A 20,414-nucleotide genomic window follows, 5' to 3' on the forward strand; every position below is an offset into this window, starting at 1 on the left:
ATGTATCCTGACAAATCACATAATCTGGACAAGAAACATTATTGGTAGGAGCAGGAGGGGAAGCAAGATGGAAAAAAACAGTCACTTATTTCTCTTGACCTGGATCCACAGTGTATAAGAAAGATGCATAGGAAAGCTCTGAACAGTTAGACAAGCACAAAAACTAACAACCACTTGTAGCCCAGTAATTCTCACTGCTACATTTCAAGTAGTTCAGTCATGATGTGATGAGCTAATTCACCTCCATTTCAACTCATTTCCCAGTGATGACCTTCCAGCTTTTAGTAGAAACTTCTTAATTCTAAGCATTCCTCAAGATTTTGTCTTGTCTCTGCTACTCCAGTCCCATGGTCATCTAGCTTCTCTGACACAGAGAAGGATCAAAAACCCTGGCAATTTTCTATTGGCAGATTTCATCGCACACAGTAATTTGTGACCTATCTTGTCTGACTGGAGCAGAGAGCCTGTCCATCTCCTAACACCCTTATCTACACTACTGCAGTCGCATAATACTTGTAAACGCTGAATTCAGAGCATCCGATTAGGATTTTGCCTTCTGTAATTTCCACAGTTCACTACAGCCTCAACATCCAATTCAAATATAGAGACAGGCACAAGTCTAGATAAACACTGCTCATACTGTAACACTCAAATAAGTTTAAGATACACTCCCCACCTTGCTCCAGATTAATACTTACCATTAAGTGGTTTCTTCTCTTCAGAGAGAGCAGAAGAAATCTCTACAAGCATTAAGACAAAACAACGAGCATGACAGAAAGAAGTTACAGCACAGTACTTGCACACATCATGTTAAAGAAATAAGCCAAACAAACCTTCTAAAACATTACTAGATTGACCAGGATGTCATCAAGACATCACAAATAAATGTAGCACTGATTCCTGTTCCAAAATATCATGAATAATTAAAACACAAGAACTCTGGCACTTCAAAACAAACATCACAGATTATCTTGTGCAATTATAAACTTCATAGATAAGAAGCTCGTTAAGTCTGTCAGACTTCGATGACACTTGTCTCACCACAACACAGAGCAGACACTGAATCTGACAGACCAAATCCTTGGAAGGCTAAACCCGAACCTTGGCAGAAACCCAGGAAAAAAATATATTTTCCTATAAGGTTCTTTTGTCAAATGGTTTGACAAGTTATTATCTTATTTTTTCATTTTTTCATTAAATCAGCAGTATGCTGCAACTACTCCAAACAAATACTAGCAAGAAAAAAAAAGAAAGGAGTAAGACCAAGCAGACAAATTGCATAGTGTCAATTCATATGCAAGGTGCTCAACTTGAAGGGAAAGGCACTGCACTTCTCAGCCACATATCCTTCTGCTCACAGCAGACCTGTGGGTAAACTAGTTCTGTAGACATACCCAGGCACCCTTCTGCCTTCTCTACTGTGCCTATTTCAGAATGTCCCAATATGAAGGCCCATTTTATAATCTCTTTTACAGGAGCCAGGTATGTGGCAGAGAGAGAAACCAATGTATTCTTACTGCTCCCTTTTATGATAAGGTGAATGTTTCTCCCCTGTTCTTGTGAATCCCTCCCAGTACTCTGCATCACAGCAGCCAGCATTAGAAGAAAAATGCCATGATGAGACAAGTGAAGGAAAGGCTCCTGGAACAAAGCACCAAGCACACAGGATTGCAGAATGACTTCAGAGCTGACCAACAATTGCCTTCATCAGAGGCTTTTATGTTGTGCCACTGTAAGGTAAAAAAAAAAAAAAAAAAAAAAGCTTCACAAGATTAATGGGACAGTTCACCCAAAATTTTTGGTTGATACTGTATTTGTTTGTGTATTCTGCTATACACTACTTAAAGCTTTCTGCCACAATAAGCACATCATTCACAAAAACCTATTTCTGGTTGAAGGTAATTTTTTGTGTTCAAAAGTCTACTGTCATCTCACTACATATTAACACAGCACACCAGAATTGGCATTGCAATTTTAAGGACAGTTTGGGGCACTTCCAAGATGCAGTCCTCTTTGCATGACATCATGGCTTTCAACCTACTCTCACTAAATTAACCACAATACAACATGTATTCCAACTCCCAAGTTATGTTACCCCCTAGAGTAACACAGGAATATATACTAACATGTCTATCAGAAATGTTAGAAGTAATAGAAGAAACCAGATATGTGGGGAAGAAAAGAATGGTTTTCCACACAAACTATCCTCCAAGCTAATGTTTACAACTGAGTACCCTGAATGGAAGGCAAAAGAACTGGTTTTATACAGTTGACAACCTTTATCCTGCAAATCTCACTACAGCAAAACAGATAGAACAGTCATATTACAGAGGAAAGCAGAAAAAGTGAACAGTAGAAAATGGACTATCATAGCTGGCAGGGCTAAAGAGATGTGGGGTTTTTTTACTGAATAGTTGTCACAAGAAATCCTTCCAGTTGCAGAGAAGTTAGACTAATGAAAACAGCAGGTTTATTTCTGAAGTCCTAACTCAGCTGACAAAGTAGCAGCAACTTTTCTGCAACACCTCAAGTCCATGAAGCAGTTATGCTGTCAACATTTCTTCGTACTTTGCAGCATTTACCTGAAAAGCTCCACACTGGAATCAGCTACCTAGCAAAGTGCAGATGTAAAATACTACTCCCCTTCATATACAGACCACACTAAACTGAATTGTAAGGTGATGTGACCTAAGTGCTAAAGTAGGTGGTGCACCTGTCAGAAACTGAAGAGCTACAAGAGATGGCTGAGTCTGTGATCTAAAGGATGCCAAAGAACTGGAGAAAAATAGTTACAAACATGAATTCTTTTATCTTTTCATTGCAATTTTGCTGTGGATTTATCTTCAGTAATAGTGCCTGCTTCCTAAGTATAGGAAATTACTGCTGTGGCCTACAAACCAAAAAAAATACTGAAGATTAAAGTCTCAGGAAACCATCACCAGCATGTGAAGACACTACACTACTTCTCTTGCTGTCCTGGCTCTGCAGAGTCTGTTGTTCCAGCAAAATTTTCTCCAAGTAAATTAAAGGACCCAATAAAGTGTTCTGTAAAGGATAAGTATCCATAAAGTGTATTCAAGTATCTTGGTGCATATGCAACTTGACAGACCTATGTGTGGTGCTGAAATCACCAGACTGAAAATAATGACTTTTATTTCAAGATGAGATCTGTCTATGATAGTCTGTCCACTGAGATCAGAAGAAGAAAGGAGGATCTTGGGAGGGAAAAAAAATATATTCATTTCTATATATACATATGCACATAACACACACACACACGTGTGTTCCTTTTCTGATGACTTAAAACAAAAGAAGAAACGTAGCAGTAAGTTACTTCTAGAAGTCTTAATGCATAAAATAGTTTCATCTTCAGTTAGCTGCTGTAGAAAGACTGAATATATGCAACAGCCAGTATATCTCTGTGCAAGAACAGAGACTCTCTTCCTATGTATGATGAGTTAGAATTTCCCTTAATTTCCAGACAACTTTGGAATAAAGCATAACAGAAATTATTTCATTCTTAAAGCCCTCACCTTTTGGAGCAGCAAGAGGCTTGACAGCCATTCTCCCAACAAGACATTCCTTCAGCATCGACTCATAATTGACCCAACGATGAACCTATATTAACAAAATTGGTTTTCACAAAATTTGCAATTCTTATTATGTTGTTCTATGCACTAAAATAGAAAAGTTCATTTTACACAGTGGCTAACATAATTAATTTAGCAGACTTTTTTTTAAAAACCAGATGCTCCATCAGTACTTATTTTTACTTCTATTATGGATGGCATGGAGATAGATGGGGAAAAAAAAAGTACCATGAAAAAGTCACAATATTTTAATTCATTCATTTTATGTTTTCCAGTATCTGAACACCACAACCTTGATATACAGAAGAGCATTGGACCTTATGAGATTAACAGAATTAAGACCTCGTCTTTCCCCAAGGGTAATTAGTCTTGTTTAGATGCAAGTGAAGGGAAAAGGGATGAAGGAAACAAAGAACAGTAGTTTGGGCACACAAACACCTCCCACCAAGCTGGAGTATTTCTGTTTGTTTCTGTCTTACCATCATTGAATTATCTGGAAATTACCTATTTTAGAAAGCCAAATAAAGTGAAGAAAAAGCAGTAGCTTTGCAGACCAGAACTGGAGAACTTGCAAAGGAAATGGATGGCAGAAAAGTTAATTTCGATAGGGCATCCACGACAACATCACAAGAAGAGAAAAGGAAACAAAGTGCTGCTTGAAAAATTTTAATGATATGCAGAGATTTAAAAACAAAACCTTTAAACTGGACAAGCTAAGGAGATGACATAAATATTCCCATCTACAAGCTGTAGTCTCCTATACAGAGATAAAAGAATGAAACAAAAGATTTCGAATTACAGTAATTTTTTCCAGAAATTTGAAACACTAGCAACCTGCCAAACTCTCTAAGAGATCAGTATCTGTCTGACAGACACAGAATGCTAAATTAGAGCAGATAAAACCAGAAATGCCTTCAGAACAGGAAAGACATCAGCCAGAAACAGAAATGTGAACAGCGTATTTTAAGAATCTGAGCACTGCTTCCCATCTCATGACAAAACAAACTAAAAACATGTAGCAAGTATGTATCTGAACTTCAAAGCAACTTGAGGGGCTTTCCCAAATATTCCTGATGTCAAGACTCCCATTACCAGGTAAATCATACAATACTTGAAAGTGATCCAGCCACAGAATTCCAGGCCACAACTTCATACTGGATTAATTTTTAGGAGAGAAACTCCATGTTTCTTGAAACCAAAGAATTATGCCCAAATCCAACGCTTCATTTGTGAAAGGATTAACTAAACTTATCAAAGTTAAAAAATAATTACTGTTAAACACATTATGCAAATAAAAGCATAACATTGTGATGCACAAATTGTAAAGAGATCCAGGTTTCTTTTCAGAAACTGAGATATCCTTTCTGCACTTTCCCAGTTTCTAAGACAAACCTTGTAAGCCAGGAAGGCTCAAAGAATGTCCATTTCTACAAAGCACTAACTCAGTGAACCATCTCTTACAGCACCACATTGGCAAGAAATTCTATACAGGAAGTACACAGATTCTGCAAACCTTTCATTTTTTGAGTCTTCTCAAAACCTTTGCAGAAACAGCAAAAAGGGAAGAAACCAAAATTTATTAGTTGTTCACAGTTAACAGTAGCCCCAGCATTCTCTCTTAGCACTTTCCTGATACTGCAGCAGCCAACAGCCAGAAGAATACTACAAACATTTTTCAAAAAGTGAAAGCTTTTGAAAGCTTTCTGAGAAGAAAACACCTCTCAAAAGACAGCAATTAGTCATTGTAGTAATTAAGAAGGTGGTATCTCATGTTGCTGATAGCTTTACTGTTATTTCCACTAATAAATTAATCTCATAAAATGACCAAATTGAAGCATAATTCCAACCACAAAAATTGATATTTTCATAATTGTCTCCTGGTATAAATTTTAAAATACATGCCTCTTTCATCACACATAAGTGTCATTTGGAGCTAGTGCCTCTCTTTACACCTGAAAAAGTTCAAGTCACCATTTCCCTAATGCCCTAACACAATCGGAAAAAATGCATTTTCCACAACATTCACTACCAATTGTTCTCACCTGATCAAAGAGATCTGTACCATCAGTTCCTGCTGCTTTCATTAGTTCATCCTCACCACCAGGATGATATTCCATGTATGGTGTGACATTATATACAAATCCTGCAGAAAAAAAGGGAATAAACATTCACAGCCATTTCTACAACCACTAAAACTGCTCCTATGTCAAAAAACAACTGAAAGGTTAGTGTATGTTACACAGTACAACAGACATGACTGGAACAAACAGTATGACCTTCCAAAAACAGAAATCTAAGTTACACAATCGTATAGAGCAAAAGACATATTACGGTAGAGGGGTCAATCCCACAATGCCAGACCACTTGTCCCAGTGAACATCTGGAGAAACCCTCAGGTTTGAGACTTTAACAAAATAAACCCTTGAACATATTGTATCCTAGCTAGGGGGTAAAAGAGCCAGAATGTGGTTTAAACAGAGACATAAAACTGAGCCAGTTAGCACACCAAATTGCCTTCACTCTTCTTTCCAAGTAAGTTACTCCTAGTCATAAAGGCAGCACTACTAGTAGTGCTGTCATAGTTGTTTCTCTATGACCCATCCCCTATGGAATAAAATGCCTAGTGGAATGTACTCTCCTATAAGAAAAAACTGCTACCATCAGGCAACAAAACTTCCATTCTTCAGATTCAGTAATATAAAAAACGTAAACATAACCTAGGCTCATGAAAGGCTTGCAACTCGTATCAAATTTGTCCCAGTAACAGGGCTCAGCATTTCTTCTACAGGAGTACTGTTCATATTTCCAGAGAGATACAAAACCGCTTCTTCACAGGTCTGAAATGATGAAGCCTAGTAATCATTGCTACAAAATCAAGAGTAATTAGAGCCTGAAGAATACAGCTATAAACAGATTTAGCTACAGACACATTGCTGCTAATGGGACTACTGAAGGTCTACCTACTGCAGTATCTCAAGATACATGATATTATCAAAATATGAAGCTACCAGTGCACTCATAAAAAACTTTTAACCCATTAAGAAGCACAGATGAATGATGTCAGAAACAGAGTTAGGCGTTCAGCACTGGACAGGAAGAAGACATACTTGGGACAGTCCTAGCTGAGAAAAACAATCATCCCAGACAACAAAGGAAGGATCTTTGCATATTTTACTGACCTGATCTTCTGAATAATGCATTCTCTGTGCCATCTTGTGTGCAGCACTGATTACTGCACGCAATTAAATGTGTGGAAATCAGGAAATATGTAATAAAATGTTAGGACCTCCCAAGTACTAGCCAAATGTCTAATATACCATAAACCTTGCAAGAGCAAAAGAAATCTCATTTATACTTTTAACCTCCCTGACATCCCACTTTTTATCTTCCCACTTTTTATCTAAATTTGTGGCCAATATGACAGTTTTCTTTGATGATCATCATACCGTGTATTTGAACAAAGTTAGCTCATTATCTACTTCCCACTCCTCTCATCAATTTCTGCCCTTTCTTATAGAGACATAGTCTAAATACCAATGCAGAGACCCCATCTAGCTATTCTACAATGGTTTTATTTTACTATCTGTCCACATTTCAGGCCTACAGATAATCTACCAGGATTCTCAGTTATGCTGGTTTTTGCATTAATAGTGTTAGAACAAAGAAAAGGCAGAGACGGAAAAATTTAAAGACAGATACAAAAGCAGAATGATGGAGTTCTTGTAAAATATCTCAGAAGTGCAGTCTAGGAGGAACAAGAGATTAAAAAGCAGAACAGAAGCTTTTTAAGCAGTAATTCTGTCCGCAGTAGTAGCTGTGCCTTTTCGAGAGAGAAAAAGAACAGAACCCCACAATAAACAAGCTCTCCTCCCACTATAGTTCTGCTAGCATGTGCAAGAGCAGCACACAGAGCATTAACAATCCTATTATTCTGTTCAAAAGCCAGCACTGAATGAAATTTTACTCTTACTTTCACGCTCATTCCCTTTTAACACCCAATAGAGCCATAGTCCCACTCACAGGGAAATTCTAAACTTTCTTTTGCTGGAGCTCAGAGATGACATTCTGTCAAATATCAATTCCTCACCAGATCAAAGTCACCACTAAACAAACCACTCTTCCTAGAGAAATGTCATATTAGTTACTCTTATATTTTTAATCTAACTTCATTGAAGTGCTGTTATAACACATGTAAGGTGATATTAATGTATTTTAGCCTCCAAGCTGTTAAACTGGAGAGCAAATATTTTCCCACCATCTGTGAGACAACTAGGAACTTAATTTTCAGCAGTGAAAATAATCTTCTAGCCACAGCTATTGCTCCAAACCACCTTTTACACTAAGTTTCAATTTTTCAGCTAAGTTTTCACAAAAACAACAGCATAAACGTTTAGTTACCACAGGTATTTATTATACTAGATAGAGATTACAATTGCTCTGTGCCAACTGTCATATGCCTTACTAAGTTTTATGAGGTTACATGTGGGCTTGCACACTTATTTCCCAAAAACCATCCTATGGGTTTAAATAACATTTTTAGTATTTATATGTCTCTGGATGCACTAAAAACAGTCAACTGCTAAGGATAATAAACTCTTCAAGACCGAGGAGTGAAAATGCTGATACGTATTTACGATGTCTTATTCTTGCTAAGGCCTTGTTATTCGAGGCATTACCTACAATCTTGTGGTTTATTATTTTCATCCAAAGACATAAAAATAGGTGTAAACAGAACCTCTAACTCAAACAAAGTTGTGCTCAATTATGTTGAGATTACACAACAGGTGCATAGTTTGTTTTGGGGTGTGGCTTTTGTTGTTGTTCAGTTTTTGTTGCTTCTTCTTTAAGTAAGGAAGTGAGAAGCTAAGCAAAAAGTGTAACAGCAACATCACAGCAACCAACCTCTTATACATATCCAGCAGTCCTCCTTTTTGTTGTGTTTAGCAAGCTCATCTTCAGTCACTTCAATCAGCCTCCCCTTTAAACCAGTCAAGTCCTTCCCGCTTTTAGTTAATTTAATCCAATCCATAAGACTCCTTCCTGGTTTTAAAGGGACCTGAAAAATAACAAGTGTACAAACATTACTAGCTGAAGAAAGAGCCATTCAATACACTTTTTTAACCTCTCAAAAAGGACTTGGGCAAAACATGAAATAACATAACCTGCATTCCTCACAGATATTTGGGAGCCCTAGTCAGCAGCAGAAGTGCTTAAGGAAACTTCCTACATAGTAACTCAGGCAAGGGAATCATTGAATATCAACATTTAGACAAATCTTTCTAAAGCAAGCCAAGTCGGTTAATAGTTTTTAGCAGCATCATTCGAATCATGGCTTGGAAACCTGTGAGCAACAAGGAGAGATCTGAAAATCATGGCCGGGTAGAACAAAACATTCATAAAGACTTTCTGCAAGCTCTGCAGCAACTGGAAATCTCACCCAGAGAAAGCTGGGACTGAAGCCTTCTAGCTTACCAAGGATATATTACCCATGGCCTGCCTGAAAGGCAGAGCAAGATCTTCAAGGGTGTCCAGCACCTTTCCAACAGCACTACAGACTGAGAAGCCCTTTGATCCAAACTCTAACAGCAGGGAACAGAGCTAAAGAATCGTGGTCTTACTAAACCCGAAGTGAGAAAACTGAAAAGCACATAGACCCACAATCACTTGACACTACTTCAGTCTAAGTACAGGTCTGCTTTCCAAGCGAGGACTGCAGACACCAGGTGCCCCCAAAACCACCCCAAATACGAAGACCAGCGGGGGAAGCGTAGGCTGCACGCAGTAACTTCAAGCCGAAAGGCCCTGTCACTGCACAGGCGGAACCCCCGACAGCCTGGGAACGCAGAGCAGCAAGCGTGGTCACCCCCGCCTTCGAAACAGGGGAGTACGAAGTATTTTTCAGCGACGCAGCGAAGCCAGCCCCTCGCCCCGGGGCTGCCACGGCCACCGCGTCCCCCGAGCGGCTGCCGCACCCCGAGACCTCCGGAGGGCAGCGGCCGGAGCAGCCGCAGCCCGGGGCCGGGCGCACCACGGCAACCGCGCCGCCGGCCGAAACCGAGAGGGGAAAACGTCGACCCGACCCCGCCGGGCCGGCCCCTCCACCCCCCTCCCCCAACGGCAGCCCCGCCGGCCTCACGACCGGAGAAGGCCACGACGCTGACCGACCCCCGGACCCGCAGCGGCGACCGGGCCGCCCTCACCTTGGCGCGGCCGCCCGCCGCCGCTCGCTGCTGGGAGCCGGGCGCCGGGAAGGCCTGCGGCGGGACGCGCAGCATCCTGCCGGGCCGGCCCGCGGCCTGCGCCCCGCCGGGCGGGCGGGCCGAGCGCTGCGCCATGGCGCGCGGGCGGGGCCTGCGCACGGGCGGGCCCGGGCCCCGCCGCCCTCCTACCGGCCCCGGCCTCTGCCCCGGCCCCGGCCCGGCCGGGCCCTCGCTGGAAGGCGCCTGGAGCCAGGCGTCCCTGCTGGGCGGGCCCGGGGAGGTCCCGGCGTGGCGCGGTGTCGGGCTCGCCCGCCAGGACGGCGCGGGCGGGTTGCTGAGGAGAGAAGGCCGCTCCGGCCTCGCCGCGGGGGATTTCTCTCCCCGTGCACTGCAGCTGGTTTTCCGCCCGGGGCTCCCAAGCGCCAGGCAGGGTGCCCGAGGCTGCGGGTTGCTGTAGCGGCTGCTTGTGGCCGGCTCTGAAGGCAGAGCAGGGCCTGCTCCCTCCCGCCGGGCTGCGCCAGGCCCCGGGCCCGGTGGGGCTGGGCACGTCCCGGGATGCCACGGACACACCGAGGCAGCCAGGCCCGCCACACACACGCAGCTGCAGGTGGGTACACACTACACAGGACACAGACACTGGTGCTTGGACTCGGCTTGGATTTGTTTGGTCCCCTCAGGGGCTCTGGCCTGCATAATAGTGTACCAGACTTGGAGTTTCAAAAACAAACGCTCAAAACAACTCGCATCAGGCCTTTATCTTATTTCTTTGTGTTGTCCACTCAACACACCAAAATGACAAAATTGACAGTCTCATACTGCGTTCACGTAGAACAATACAGCTCATGCACATCAGAGAGAGGATGAGTTATTTAAGGCAAGCCCTCGCCTTAAAACCAAAGCCTAGAGTTAATCATCCTAATTGGATTTGGACCCTCCTCTCCATCTGGAAAAGAGCTATATTGTTTCTCTTTTCCATGTTTGAAACTGTTGTAACAACAGCCTCAACATTAGAGTACTTAACCCAGTATGATTAACTGATACGCTTCCACATGGAGTCTGTTAAATCTCATAGAATCATAGAATCACTAAGGTTGGAAGGGACCTTAAAGATCATCAAGTTCCAACCCCCCTGCCATGAGCAGGGAACCCTACCACTAGATCAGGTTGCACAAAACCTCCTCCAACCTGGCCTGAAAAACCTCCAGGGATGGGGCATCATCTACCTCCCTGGGCAACCCATTCCAGTTCCTCACCACCCTGATAGTGAAGAATTTCTTCCTAATATCTAACCTCAATCTCCCCTCTCTCAGTTTAAAACCATTACCCCTTGTCCTATCACCATCTTCTCTGATATCTCACTGGAGAAGTTTTCCTTGTGTCCTCCAACTTCCATGAAGTCACATAACCACAGAGCCCTTTAAAGCAAGGCTTCCGTTCTCTTCTCCTAAAATTGATGCTCATAACTTTATAATCTACAAAACATAGGACCTTAGATTAAAAAAATATACTAATCAATGCCTTCCCTGCCTAAAACAGGACAGGAATTGAACAAAGCAAAAAGGCTCAGATAAAATTACAAAACATCTTTGTTTTATTAAGAATAACTTACATACAAATAAATTATCTTTAAAAATACTATAATACATTTTTATATTAAGTTTAAACTTAATGTCTTAGAAGTCATATTGGCCTTTCCTGCAGTCAGCAATCTGATTCTGTTCTTCAGTCTTGTTCCAGTTCATCTTCATCCTCTTCGCTATCTGAGTCTTCATAAAAGGAAATTGTAGCTTGAACTGGAAAGTTTTTCAGAAGTGCTTCAGCTTCCTGATACAAGTAATCATAGCACCTTGATTTGGGCCAAAATAGTCTGAAACAAGTATACAGTAGGTTTGCTTATTGTATTTGCATATTCTACTGTGAGGCTGACAGACAAGAAACAGCAGAGAAATTCTGTTAAGACAAACATCCTACAGAGCTTTTATCTCACATGCTCAATTGCTAAACTGCTTTCTACATTGAAATAGAAAAAAAGTCTGGAATCTGTATTTTCATCTGAAGAGATAAAGATGCACTTAAGTGCTACTTTTGCAGCAAAACTACTCTAAAGCCCAAGATCCACTGCATCTGAAACTTACCACTCCAATACCTCATTAAGAGTATTACCTTGGGAATCTGATCCAAGTCGTATTGCTCTCACTGGAACTATTCCTAGGGTGTCAGTCAGGATCCCCAGCGTATTTGGATTAAATGAGTAGTTTTGTGGCTAAAGGTCCCCTACCTTAGTCATTGTTTACAAGGGTCTGAGACAAATCTTAAAGTGAAAGGAATATTAAAGGCCTAAGGGGATCAGACCTTGATACTTCAACCCAAACTCCTGCCTCTTCAGGAAGAATCATCCAACAGACTCCTTACAGAAGATGCCCCATGGGTCTAGATTTTAAAGCAGTCTGTATTGTATCCAGAAATTAACACTAAAATTGCTGATAATATCATGGTGCAGCAAGGGTTATCAGCTTGTGAGATAATGTATCGCAACTACTATACTCCACAGTTCCTGTTCCTTTTCAACTAGCATCCTCTTTTGCTTACAGTTTGGATGTAGCTGGAAGAAACAGACAATAGAAGTCCCAAGAGCTAAGAGACCACTACATTGAGGCATAATTAAATGCTGATTACAGACTGTTTATAACATAAATACATTAAGAAACAGAGCTAGATGGGTTTCCAGCAATTACAAAGATGCTCTCTAGACCACTGTGTAACAGAACACTGCCTCCTTTGTGGCACAAAGCAACTGGCACTTGCCTTGCAGCGCTCACTCGCACCTAAGCACAGGAGCAGTCACAGTGAAGTCAGAGACCGTGCAATCCCTTAGACAGTCAGTATCTGAAAAATCAGAGCCTAGATTTGAGAGAAAGATGCACCTCATCCGGAAGATCTACCCGTGCAGTTACCTTAGGCACCTTGCAACACCTAGTAGCACTTCTGAACACAGACTCTCCTGCAGATTCAACCGTAGCTATTTTCTTTATTTCCCTTTCAGAACTGACAGTGCAGATACTATCATTACCTTCATCGTTAAAGCAGGAAGTTCCTCGAGTACTGTTCTTGGCAATGCTACCCTAGCTAGTCCATACCCTCTCCTCCTGCCACCCTCTTTCATGCCTACACCTGCTTCCCTACACCATGGAAACACTGGAGGTTTGCACAGCCAGGCAGCCTAGGAACTATCCACCACCCATTTCCTATTTTTGATCCTGAGCACGGGAATGAGTAGCAAGGTGCTTCAGCCGACCCTGCCGCCACGAAAGAAAAAAAAACCAACAACCAAACAGAAACCAAAACCCAAACACATAACCAAGTTCCACCCCCCAAGAAGCATGTCAGCATCTCATCTTAAAGATCTGGTAAACCCAGAAGTGCCCGGGATCGTTTGCCCGAGGACTCGTCCCTTCAGACGCACCGTTAGATGGCTAAATCCCGCCGAGGACACTTTAATAGCTACACAAAAGAGACAGGTGGGATCAGAAGGGGTGGGGGAGCCCACAGCGCCGAGCAAGAGCCTCTTCCTTCCCTGCCGGCCCCAGCAGCGAGATGCCGGGTGCCCGCGGCTCCCGGCGGGGCAGCCACTTACCTGACGGGGTGCGTGTACTGCGCCAGCTTGCGGGAGGCTTCGGCCAGCCCGCGGGGGCTGCGAGGCTGCGGAGGAGAGAGCAGAGCCCGGTCAGCCCGGCACCCACCCTGGGCAGGGGGCCCACCCCGAGCAGCCCCCGCCCCGCCAGGACGGCCGGGGCTCTAGCGCGGCGCTGCCTCCCCGCTCCGCCCCGCTCCGCCCCGCTCCACTCACCGCCGCGGGGCCGGGGCCGCTCGGCCGGCCCGCCTCGGGCACCCAGGGCCTCCAGAAGGGCGCGGACCTGCGGGACGAGGGCGGGACGGCCGGGGCAGGGCTGGGCCGCGCCCCGCACCGGGGAGAGGCGGAGGAGAGGGGCGGGTACCGCTGCGGGATCAGGGCGGCCGAGGGCGAGCGGGGGCAGCCGCGCCCCGTCCCGCCGCCCTCCATCCTCCGCCGGTCCGCGGCCGCTCGCCTGGCCCTGCCTGCCCCGGGCCCGGGGGGTTTTATAGCCGGCGGCGGGCGGCGCGGAGCCCACCTCCTCCCGCGGCTCGTCCGCCCGCGCCATCAGCAGCCAGGGCCGAGCGGGAGGGGGGCGCGGGGGGCAGGGACGGGCGGGCGGGTGTGCGTGGCCCCGGGGCGGGCACGCGGCTGCGGGGGGGGCAGCCCCGGCGGAACGGGGCGAGGCAGCGCCGGGGACGCGCCCGGGTCGGCGGCCTTTTGTTGTTCCGAGCGCGTTGGTGGATCCCGCTCCGGCGTGCGGGGCGTGCGGGGCGTGCGGGGCGCGGGGAGGGGCGGGCAGCGCTTCCCCCGGCGCCCGCGCAGGGTCCGCAGGCACAGACAAAGGGATTTCACCCTGGGATGCTGGAGAAAATGACGTTTCTTCCAGGGGTCTTTATTTCATAACGTACCTGCCACGCTCCGTGTCTGATTCCCTCTAAGACAGCGCTGCTTTCTTAGCCTAGCGGCTTATTTCATTTTAATTCTTTTTTATTATTATTTATAGGGCATTTTTGCCGGGGAAACGTGTAGACTTTTATTCTTTTTCTGGCGGTCCTGGTTCTTCACTCTGCTCCCAGCACCATCCGTTGTTCCTACATGAACAAGGTCTTATGCCAAACTCGCACCATTTCCATGTAACTCGGTGCCAAGGGAGTTTCTTTCCATTTATTTTCCGTTCTTTTTTGTGTGGTTTTTTTTTCCCTTTCAGAAATTGCAGTCACTGATGCATGCGAGGGTGACAGAAACAACAGAGCGATCATACTGTAAGAGCTAGTGAGCAGCAGTAATGTCAGTGCTGGGGAGGCTGGGAGGGCTGGTAGGATGGAGCTGCCCTAGATTCTGAAGGAGGGCTTCAAACCCAGGTAATTTATTCCCCCATTAAAGACTCACGTTACTGAAGCACCACCAAGACCCAAGCACTGTACCCTTTGCAATAAGATTGTGCCTTTTTCAGCATAGCCATGAGGACTGTGTCTACCTTAGCACTGCCCAAGAACAGCTGCAGGTAGAAGGTCACTTGTGCCTTCTCCACAGCATCTTCCCCTGAATAGTAGCAGCAGCTGTAAAAAACATTATATATTAAAAGCCATGGGGGAAATGTAACCGGTTTAATCACATTAGATTAACAGGTTTTGGGGTTTTTTTTCAGATCTTTAGTGTAGACTGAATTGCCTTTTTGAAGAAAAGCAACCGTTTGAAAGAGAAATAGATGGAAGAGTGCATACGTTTGAGCTTTTGCATGCCGTGATACATTTCAGCTTCACCAGTAGGTGTATCCTGTCCTTTCAGAGGTTTCTGCCATTTGAGCACTTGGAAAAACTGATGATTATTGTTCCTTTAAGAGTTATTAAAGGAAAACGTATTTCACAGTGAAAAGCCCAACTTAGTAGGACATTAGAGTTAAACCAAATGTTTTAAAAAATAAGATTTCCAAAGTAATGTTGCTACACTGTGATATTTGTAGCTGCTTGTATTGTTTTCCCACCTCATTTTCACTGTGGCCTACAGTCAGATAAATTAAAATCAGAGTGAACAAAAGGATCAAACTCCCAGTAAATATTAATCTTACGGTTAAGAAATAGAGAATAGAACAAAGTAGTTTGTGCAATACGTTGATTTTGATCAAAAGCAAAATTATATCTATTTTTCCCTATTTCCAAATGGCTACTGTGAAACCTTGTCAGATGAGGTAAAGTGTAAAACAGATGTTTAAAGGCTGTCTGATGGTAGAGTCTTCTTTTGCCTAAATGAAGTGAGAGCAATAATTTTTGTAGTTGGTATTTCTCTTTTGAGAAACATAAAACAGTGTGTGTAAAAAAAAAAAAAAGAATAGAAGATAGGTTCATCTTTAAGAAGAAAAGCAGGAATGTCCTCCATCACATTAGAGGTGACAAAGGACTAAGAAAACATCAGCTTCATCTGTTTGATAAAGCATAAAAATGAGTTTCAGTGTCTACAGTAAAAGTAACAAAAGAAGGGGTGTCTTTGGCCAATGACTCTTAATTGTCTCAGGATTCTTTTTAGTACCTGCCCAAAATGAGAAAATGTCCTAGGGAGAAAGTGTGATTTACCCATTAGAGAGCAAACTGAAACAGAGGTGTTGAAAGGATAAGGAGAAAATAATTACTAACAGCTGTTATTCCCCTGCATATTTTCACACTGTAAGACTCTTCTTGGCTTTACAGTTTAGTAATGCAGTCCTGTTTATTGAGAGAAATACGAATGTCTATCTTTGCAATAGCAACTTATTGACACCATAAAAAAACCCAAACCCAAACCAAAAAAACAAAAAGCAAACAAAAAAACCACCCAAAAAATATTTTGCTATCTTCCCACTGACCTTGAAATTGTTAAATCAAGGCTAGAAGATTGTAATGTCTGGCTTTTCTTCAATTTGTGCACAGAGCAAGAGTAACGGTTCAGTTATAAGTTACTATCCCAGCCATGGTTTAATTGTCTAAAACCTCCATAGGCAGGAGCTGCATACATACAATACGTATATAGTAGTGGGAAGCATAGTTCTGAATTCAACAAGAAGTCTGATACAGACAGTGCCCTCATGCATTCTTGGCTCATCTAGTCAAAACAATACTCTCCTTTCTGTGCCTTAGTTCCTGCTTTTTTGTGTTTCAGCTCTCGAGCTGAAGGTTGTTCTTGGTTGTGGTATGGAACTAGACTGCCTTCAGCAAAGCAAGGCTGGGAGTCAGGATCTAGTGCACTGTGCTGTAAATCTAGTGGAATGAAAACTGAAATATGATATTAATATAATTTTATTTACTCACTCATGCAATGATAAAAAATCTAGGCATTTCATCTGTTCTCAGCTTCTCAAGATCACTGATTTTTTTTTTAATTTCCTGATACCGATTTCCAAGGTGGTCATAGCTGGCAGTTTACAGGGTTCAGTTCTGTTTAGCTACAGTTTGATTTTAATAGGGAATTTGGTATAACTGCAATTTCAAATGCTGTACAAATAATTCTTGTACAGTCACTCTGGATTTGCAGCAGTAGAACTAAAACCCCAATTTTGTTTTCTCAGGATGTGTACCAAACAGTATTTACCCAGAATGAAAATAATTCGTGTGGTTTGGTTTAAATTGATTAAAAGTGCTTTTGTGGCTTTCTGCAGTATGACATCTTGAAATGTAATGCACTGTTAATAGGAAACAAGGAAGAGCAAACACAGAGGTCTGTGCAGATTTGAGTGTGCTACTATAAACAAAGAAGGTGTTCACAAATGGCTTAGAGCTAATTTTGACAAGGTAGTGCTAATCACACTTGTACGTGGGAATATCTGGACAGAGGACACTCAGCTGGCTTCATATTAGCCTCTCTGAAGGCAGTGATAGCTCTCACTTGTTACAAAAACAGGGACACTGTGTGAAAATTATTGCATTATTTGATACAGGGAGAGAATTGGCCTGATCTTGCTAGGTCTTTGTTTTAGTGAGTTTTAGCAAGGTCAGACGTATGGAACTGCTCCTCTGCTTACTGAGACTGGGCTGAGGAAACTGATTAACAGGCTAAATTTGATCTTGAGTGTTTTTCAGCCTAGCTTCATCTTGGTGCTTCCAATTTTGGCAACAGTTTAGGACCCAGTTTTGGAAATTAAGTATATGCTTGTTTGTTTTTGTTGTTGTTGTTGCATACAGATACTGTCTCTACATGCATCTTTCATTTATTTAGACATTTGGTCTAGTAGCTCATAAATGGGTCATATTTCTGCCAGTAAATGCAAAGTCTGTGTAGGAAATGTAAGTGCACAACTTTGGTAGGCGTTCATCCATGTGCAGTTGTAATTATATTACTGGAAACTTTGCAGTAGTGTCTTATGAGGCATCAAGCCTATTTTAGTTGTGATATGATACATAGGGTATTTTTTTCTGATATAATTTGAAAGTAAAGCATCAGCATGTAAAGAACAAAGAACAACACTGGAGTTTTTATCAACCTCTATCCTCACCAGTATTTGGTTTTGATATAGAATTTTTTGTATCACTTTTCATTCCTATGAAATGAAAATTTGTCACTAAGTAATGACATCTGAGCTAGGTCCTAAGAAATAAAATAAATACAACTTAATTTTATTTTATGAAAAAAAAAGTTCAGAATTTAATCAGCAAATCAGTCTATTCACATTACCAGTGGCTATAAAGCTATTACTTAGTGAATAAAGACTGTGCTTGTCCTGTTGCTGTTGTGTATTTTTTCCATCTTATTTAAATAAAAAAATGCAACACATACTCAAAAAGTGTTAATTTCTCTTAAGCCTAAGAGCACAGTGTTTCTTACAGAGAGTTGTGTTTGGAGGCCTATAGCTAACCAACATTAAATGCTCTTTCATGGAGACATCCATCACCCATCCCACTTCTCCCCATCTTTCTGAATTTTGACTGAAATAGTATTAAATGTGATACGTTCATTTTATGGAGAAAATTAATCTTACCCTTCCTCTTTTTGACTGGAAATGAGAGGATGCAGGAATGCTGGAAAGAAAACTTTGTTTAAAAGGAGGGATGCATTGGTAGGGAGGTACATGTCTTTTCACCCTCTTTGTGCTATTGGGAACCTGGTGACCTGGGGAGCACCATCATCTGGGGTTAAGGGATTCAACCCTGAGTGGCCTCACTCAAAGGGGCACAGCTCCACAGCCCACACAGCTCCACAGCCCACTCTTGTCAACAAGACCGAAAACCTTCAACTTTTCCAGAGTTGTTCCAGCCCTGATGCCATTGGAATCTTTGTGTTCAACAAGAGCATGTCCAGGGGGTCAGTGGTATCTGCTGGGGAATCAGCAATACCCTTGTGTGTGTGTGGCACAGGCACACCCACTGGAGGCCCCCGCGTGTCCATGTGGCAAGGTGTGACTGCAAACAGCAGGTTGGGCTTCCTCATTTCCCTCCCCCCTTGCTCTCTGCTCCCAGGGCCTGGCTGGCAAATGGTGAAGGATAATGTATCCACATGGGAAAGCAACAGATTAAGGGACTGAGAATGTGTAATGGGATCAGCCACCGGTGACAGGGATCTTTTAAAAAACAAGTATATCATTTGCAGCTGAGTTTTGGGCACTTTAGGTTCCAGGCAGGTAAGAAAGAGAGGCATCGGTGCTGAACAACCAGCCTTGTGGCTTCTTTTAAGGGAATGGGAGTCCGTGAAGCACTGATGGCCCAGGAACGCCAGGGCTCGCTCAGCACAAGGCAGCACCACGTCACAGCGTTTGCAGCAGCTGGAGCTGCACCGTGGCACTGGCAGGATTTGCCCTCTCTCCTCTACAAGGAAGTGAGAGGCAGCCAAATGAAATGAAATCACTCTAACCCAACAGCTCATGACAGAAGAGATGAGGAAATTAGATAATCATTGGAATGTCCTGATGTGTCTTCTCTGACCGGTAATACAGTCCCTAGCAGTGTCATCTCTCCTCTCACCCTGTGCCATTCAATTAACTGTTCCCTCAGATTTATTGCTTTCCTGGCTACAAAGATAGCCGTGGAAGAAAAGTGGTTGTTTTTCAGTTTCTCTTGTATCTCTAAGACATCAGCACAGCATCAACTCTTAAAAAGAATGCATGCCACTTAGCTGGTGATGTACATAATGCAGCATTTAGAGGGGAATGAATTGCAAGAAAGAGTGATGTGTGAGCCATACCTCTGACAAACAAGCACCTGAGAGAGGCAATGTGAGTTCTAAAGATAGCAGTGCCAGCCCTGAGGAGTACACACGGAATCTTGTGCTGCACTGGGGCATGTCAGAGCTCTTATCCAGTGATAAGCCCTGACAGAGACCCCCTAGTCCTGTGGTTCCTCCTTGCCTTCTGGTGACTCATATTACGAGGCTGCAAATTCCATTGTGGCAGAATTTCACTACTTCTTCACTGCATGCTTACATCCCAGAGATCCTTAACGATAGCATTGAATACAAGGAATAGGGAGCTCACTGTACAGGCTGGTAGTTGGCCTGTCTTAATGTAGATGAAGATAAATGGCAGAGATACCAAAGTTAAATACTGGTGTCACTTATTGTTAAGGCTGCCTGTCAGTATCCTTAAGTGCTGCTTATAACTTCCTAAATTTTGATTGGACTAAATTTTCCCATGGTAGGTTTATTCAGGCTTAGTTTGGGTGAAAACTGCATAACAAGACAGTTGAAATCATTGAGCCATTTCCAAGAATGAGGATGAAATTATAGAAACATCATCTTGCAATATAAAAAACTTCAAGTGCCTATTTCTAGGTCTGTGAAATGCTTTTGAAGAATAAAATTACTTTGAATAATTTACTCACTAAATTCCTTGAAGAATTAAATCTGCCCAGAGCTTGTTTCATCCAGAACTGACCAGGGGTCTCCTTGCAACCTAAGCTTTGTGTTGCTGGAGGCTGGGATAGGTTTTGAAGTGAGTTATCAGAACTGAGAGGCACTTGCTTTTCTTCTGCTCTCTTCCACTTCCTTTGCACAGCCCAAACACTCAGGCATCAAGAAAAAGGTGGAGGAAGAGGAGGAGGAGAAGGGGAAGAA

At 43.1% G+C, this 20,414-nt stretch overlaps 2 protein-coding genes across 4 annotated transcripts in view; both read right to left on the reverse strand.

Annotated features, from left to right (window-relative positions):
* LOC127382784 (cytochrome b5 reductase 4) overlaps positions 1 to 9,949 on the reverse strand; it is a 31,030-nt gene extending 21,081 nt beyond the window's left edge. Inside the window, exons 1-5 of one of the 3 annotated variants that reach the window (XM_051614820.1) lie at positions 9,791 to 9,949; positions 8,493 to 8,646; positions 5,633 to 5,733; positions 3,534 to 3,618; positions 699 to 740 (exon numbers count right to left, since the gene is read on the reverse strand). In XM_051614820.1, coding sequence (XP_051470780.1) covers positions 699 to 740; positions 3,534 to 3,618; positions 5,633 to 5,733; positions 8,493 to 8,646; positions 9,791 to 9,925 — 517 coding nt within the window. In that variant the 5' untranslated portion in view covers positions 9,926 to 9,949. The remainder of the gene's footprint in view (positions 1 to 698; positions 741 to 3,533; positions 3,619 to 5,632; positions 5,734 to 8,492; positions 8,647 to 9,790) is intronic. The other 2 variants (XM_051614818.1, XM_051614819.1) reach the window with 2 other exon arrangements.
* Positions 9,950 to 11,491: 1,542 nt separating this feature from the next.
* Positions 11,492 to 13,922, reverse strand: RIPPLY2 (ripply transcriptional repressor 2; the record flags this gene model as incomplete). The annotated part of the gene is given in 3 exon segments (XM_051614562.1): positions 11,492 to 11,657; positions 13,425 to 13,489; positions 13,638 to 13,922. Coding segments are annotated over 3 exon segments (516 nt in total), but the record flags the coding sequence as incomplete, so codon positions are not given.
* Positions 13,923 to 20,414: the final 6,492 nt, after the last annotated feature.

The sequence above is a fragment of the Apus apus genome, chromosome 3, assembly GCF_020740795.1.
Source record: "Apus apus isolate bApuApu2 chromosome 3, bApuApu2.pri.cur, whole genome shotgun sequence".
In the NCBI taxonomy this organism is placed as follows: Eukaryota; Metazoa; Chordata; class Aves; order Apodiformes; family Apodidae; genus Apus; species Apus apus.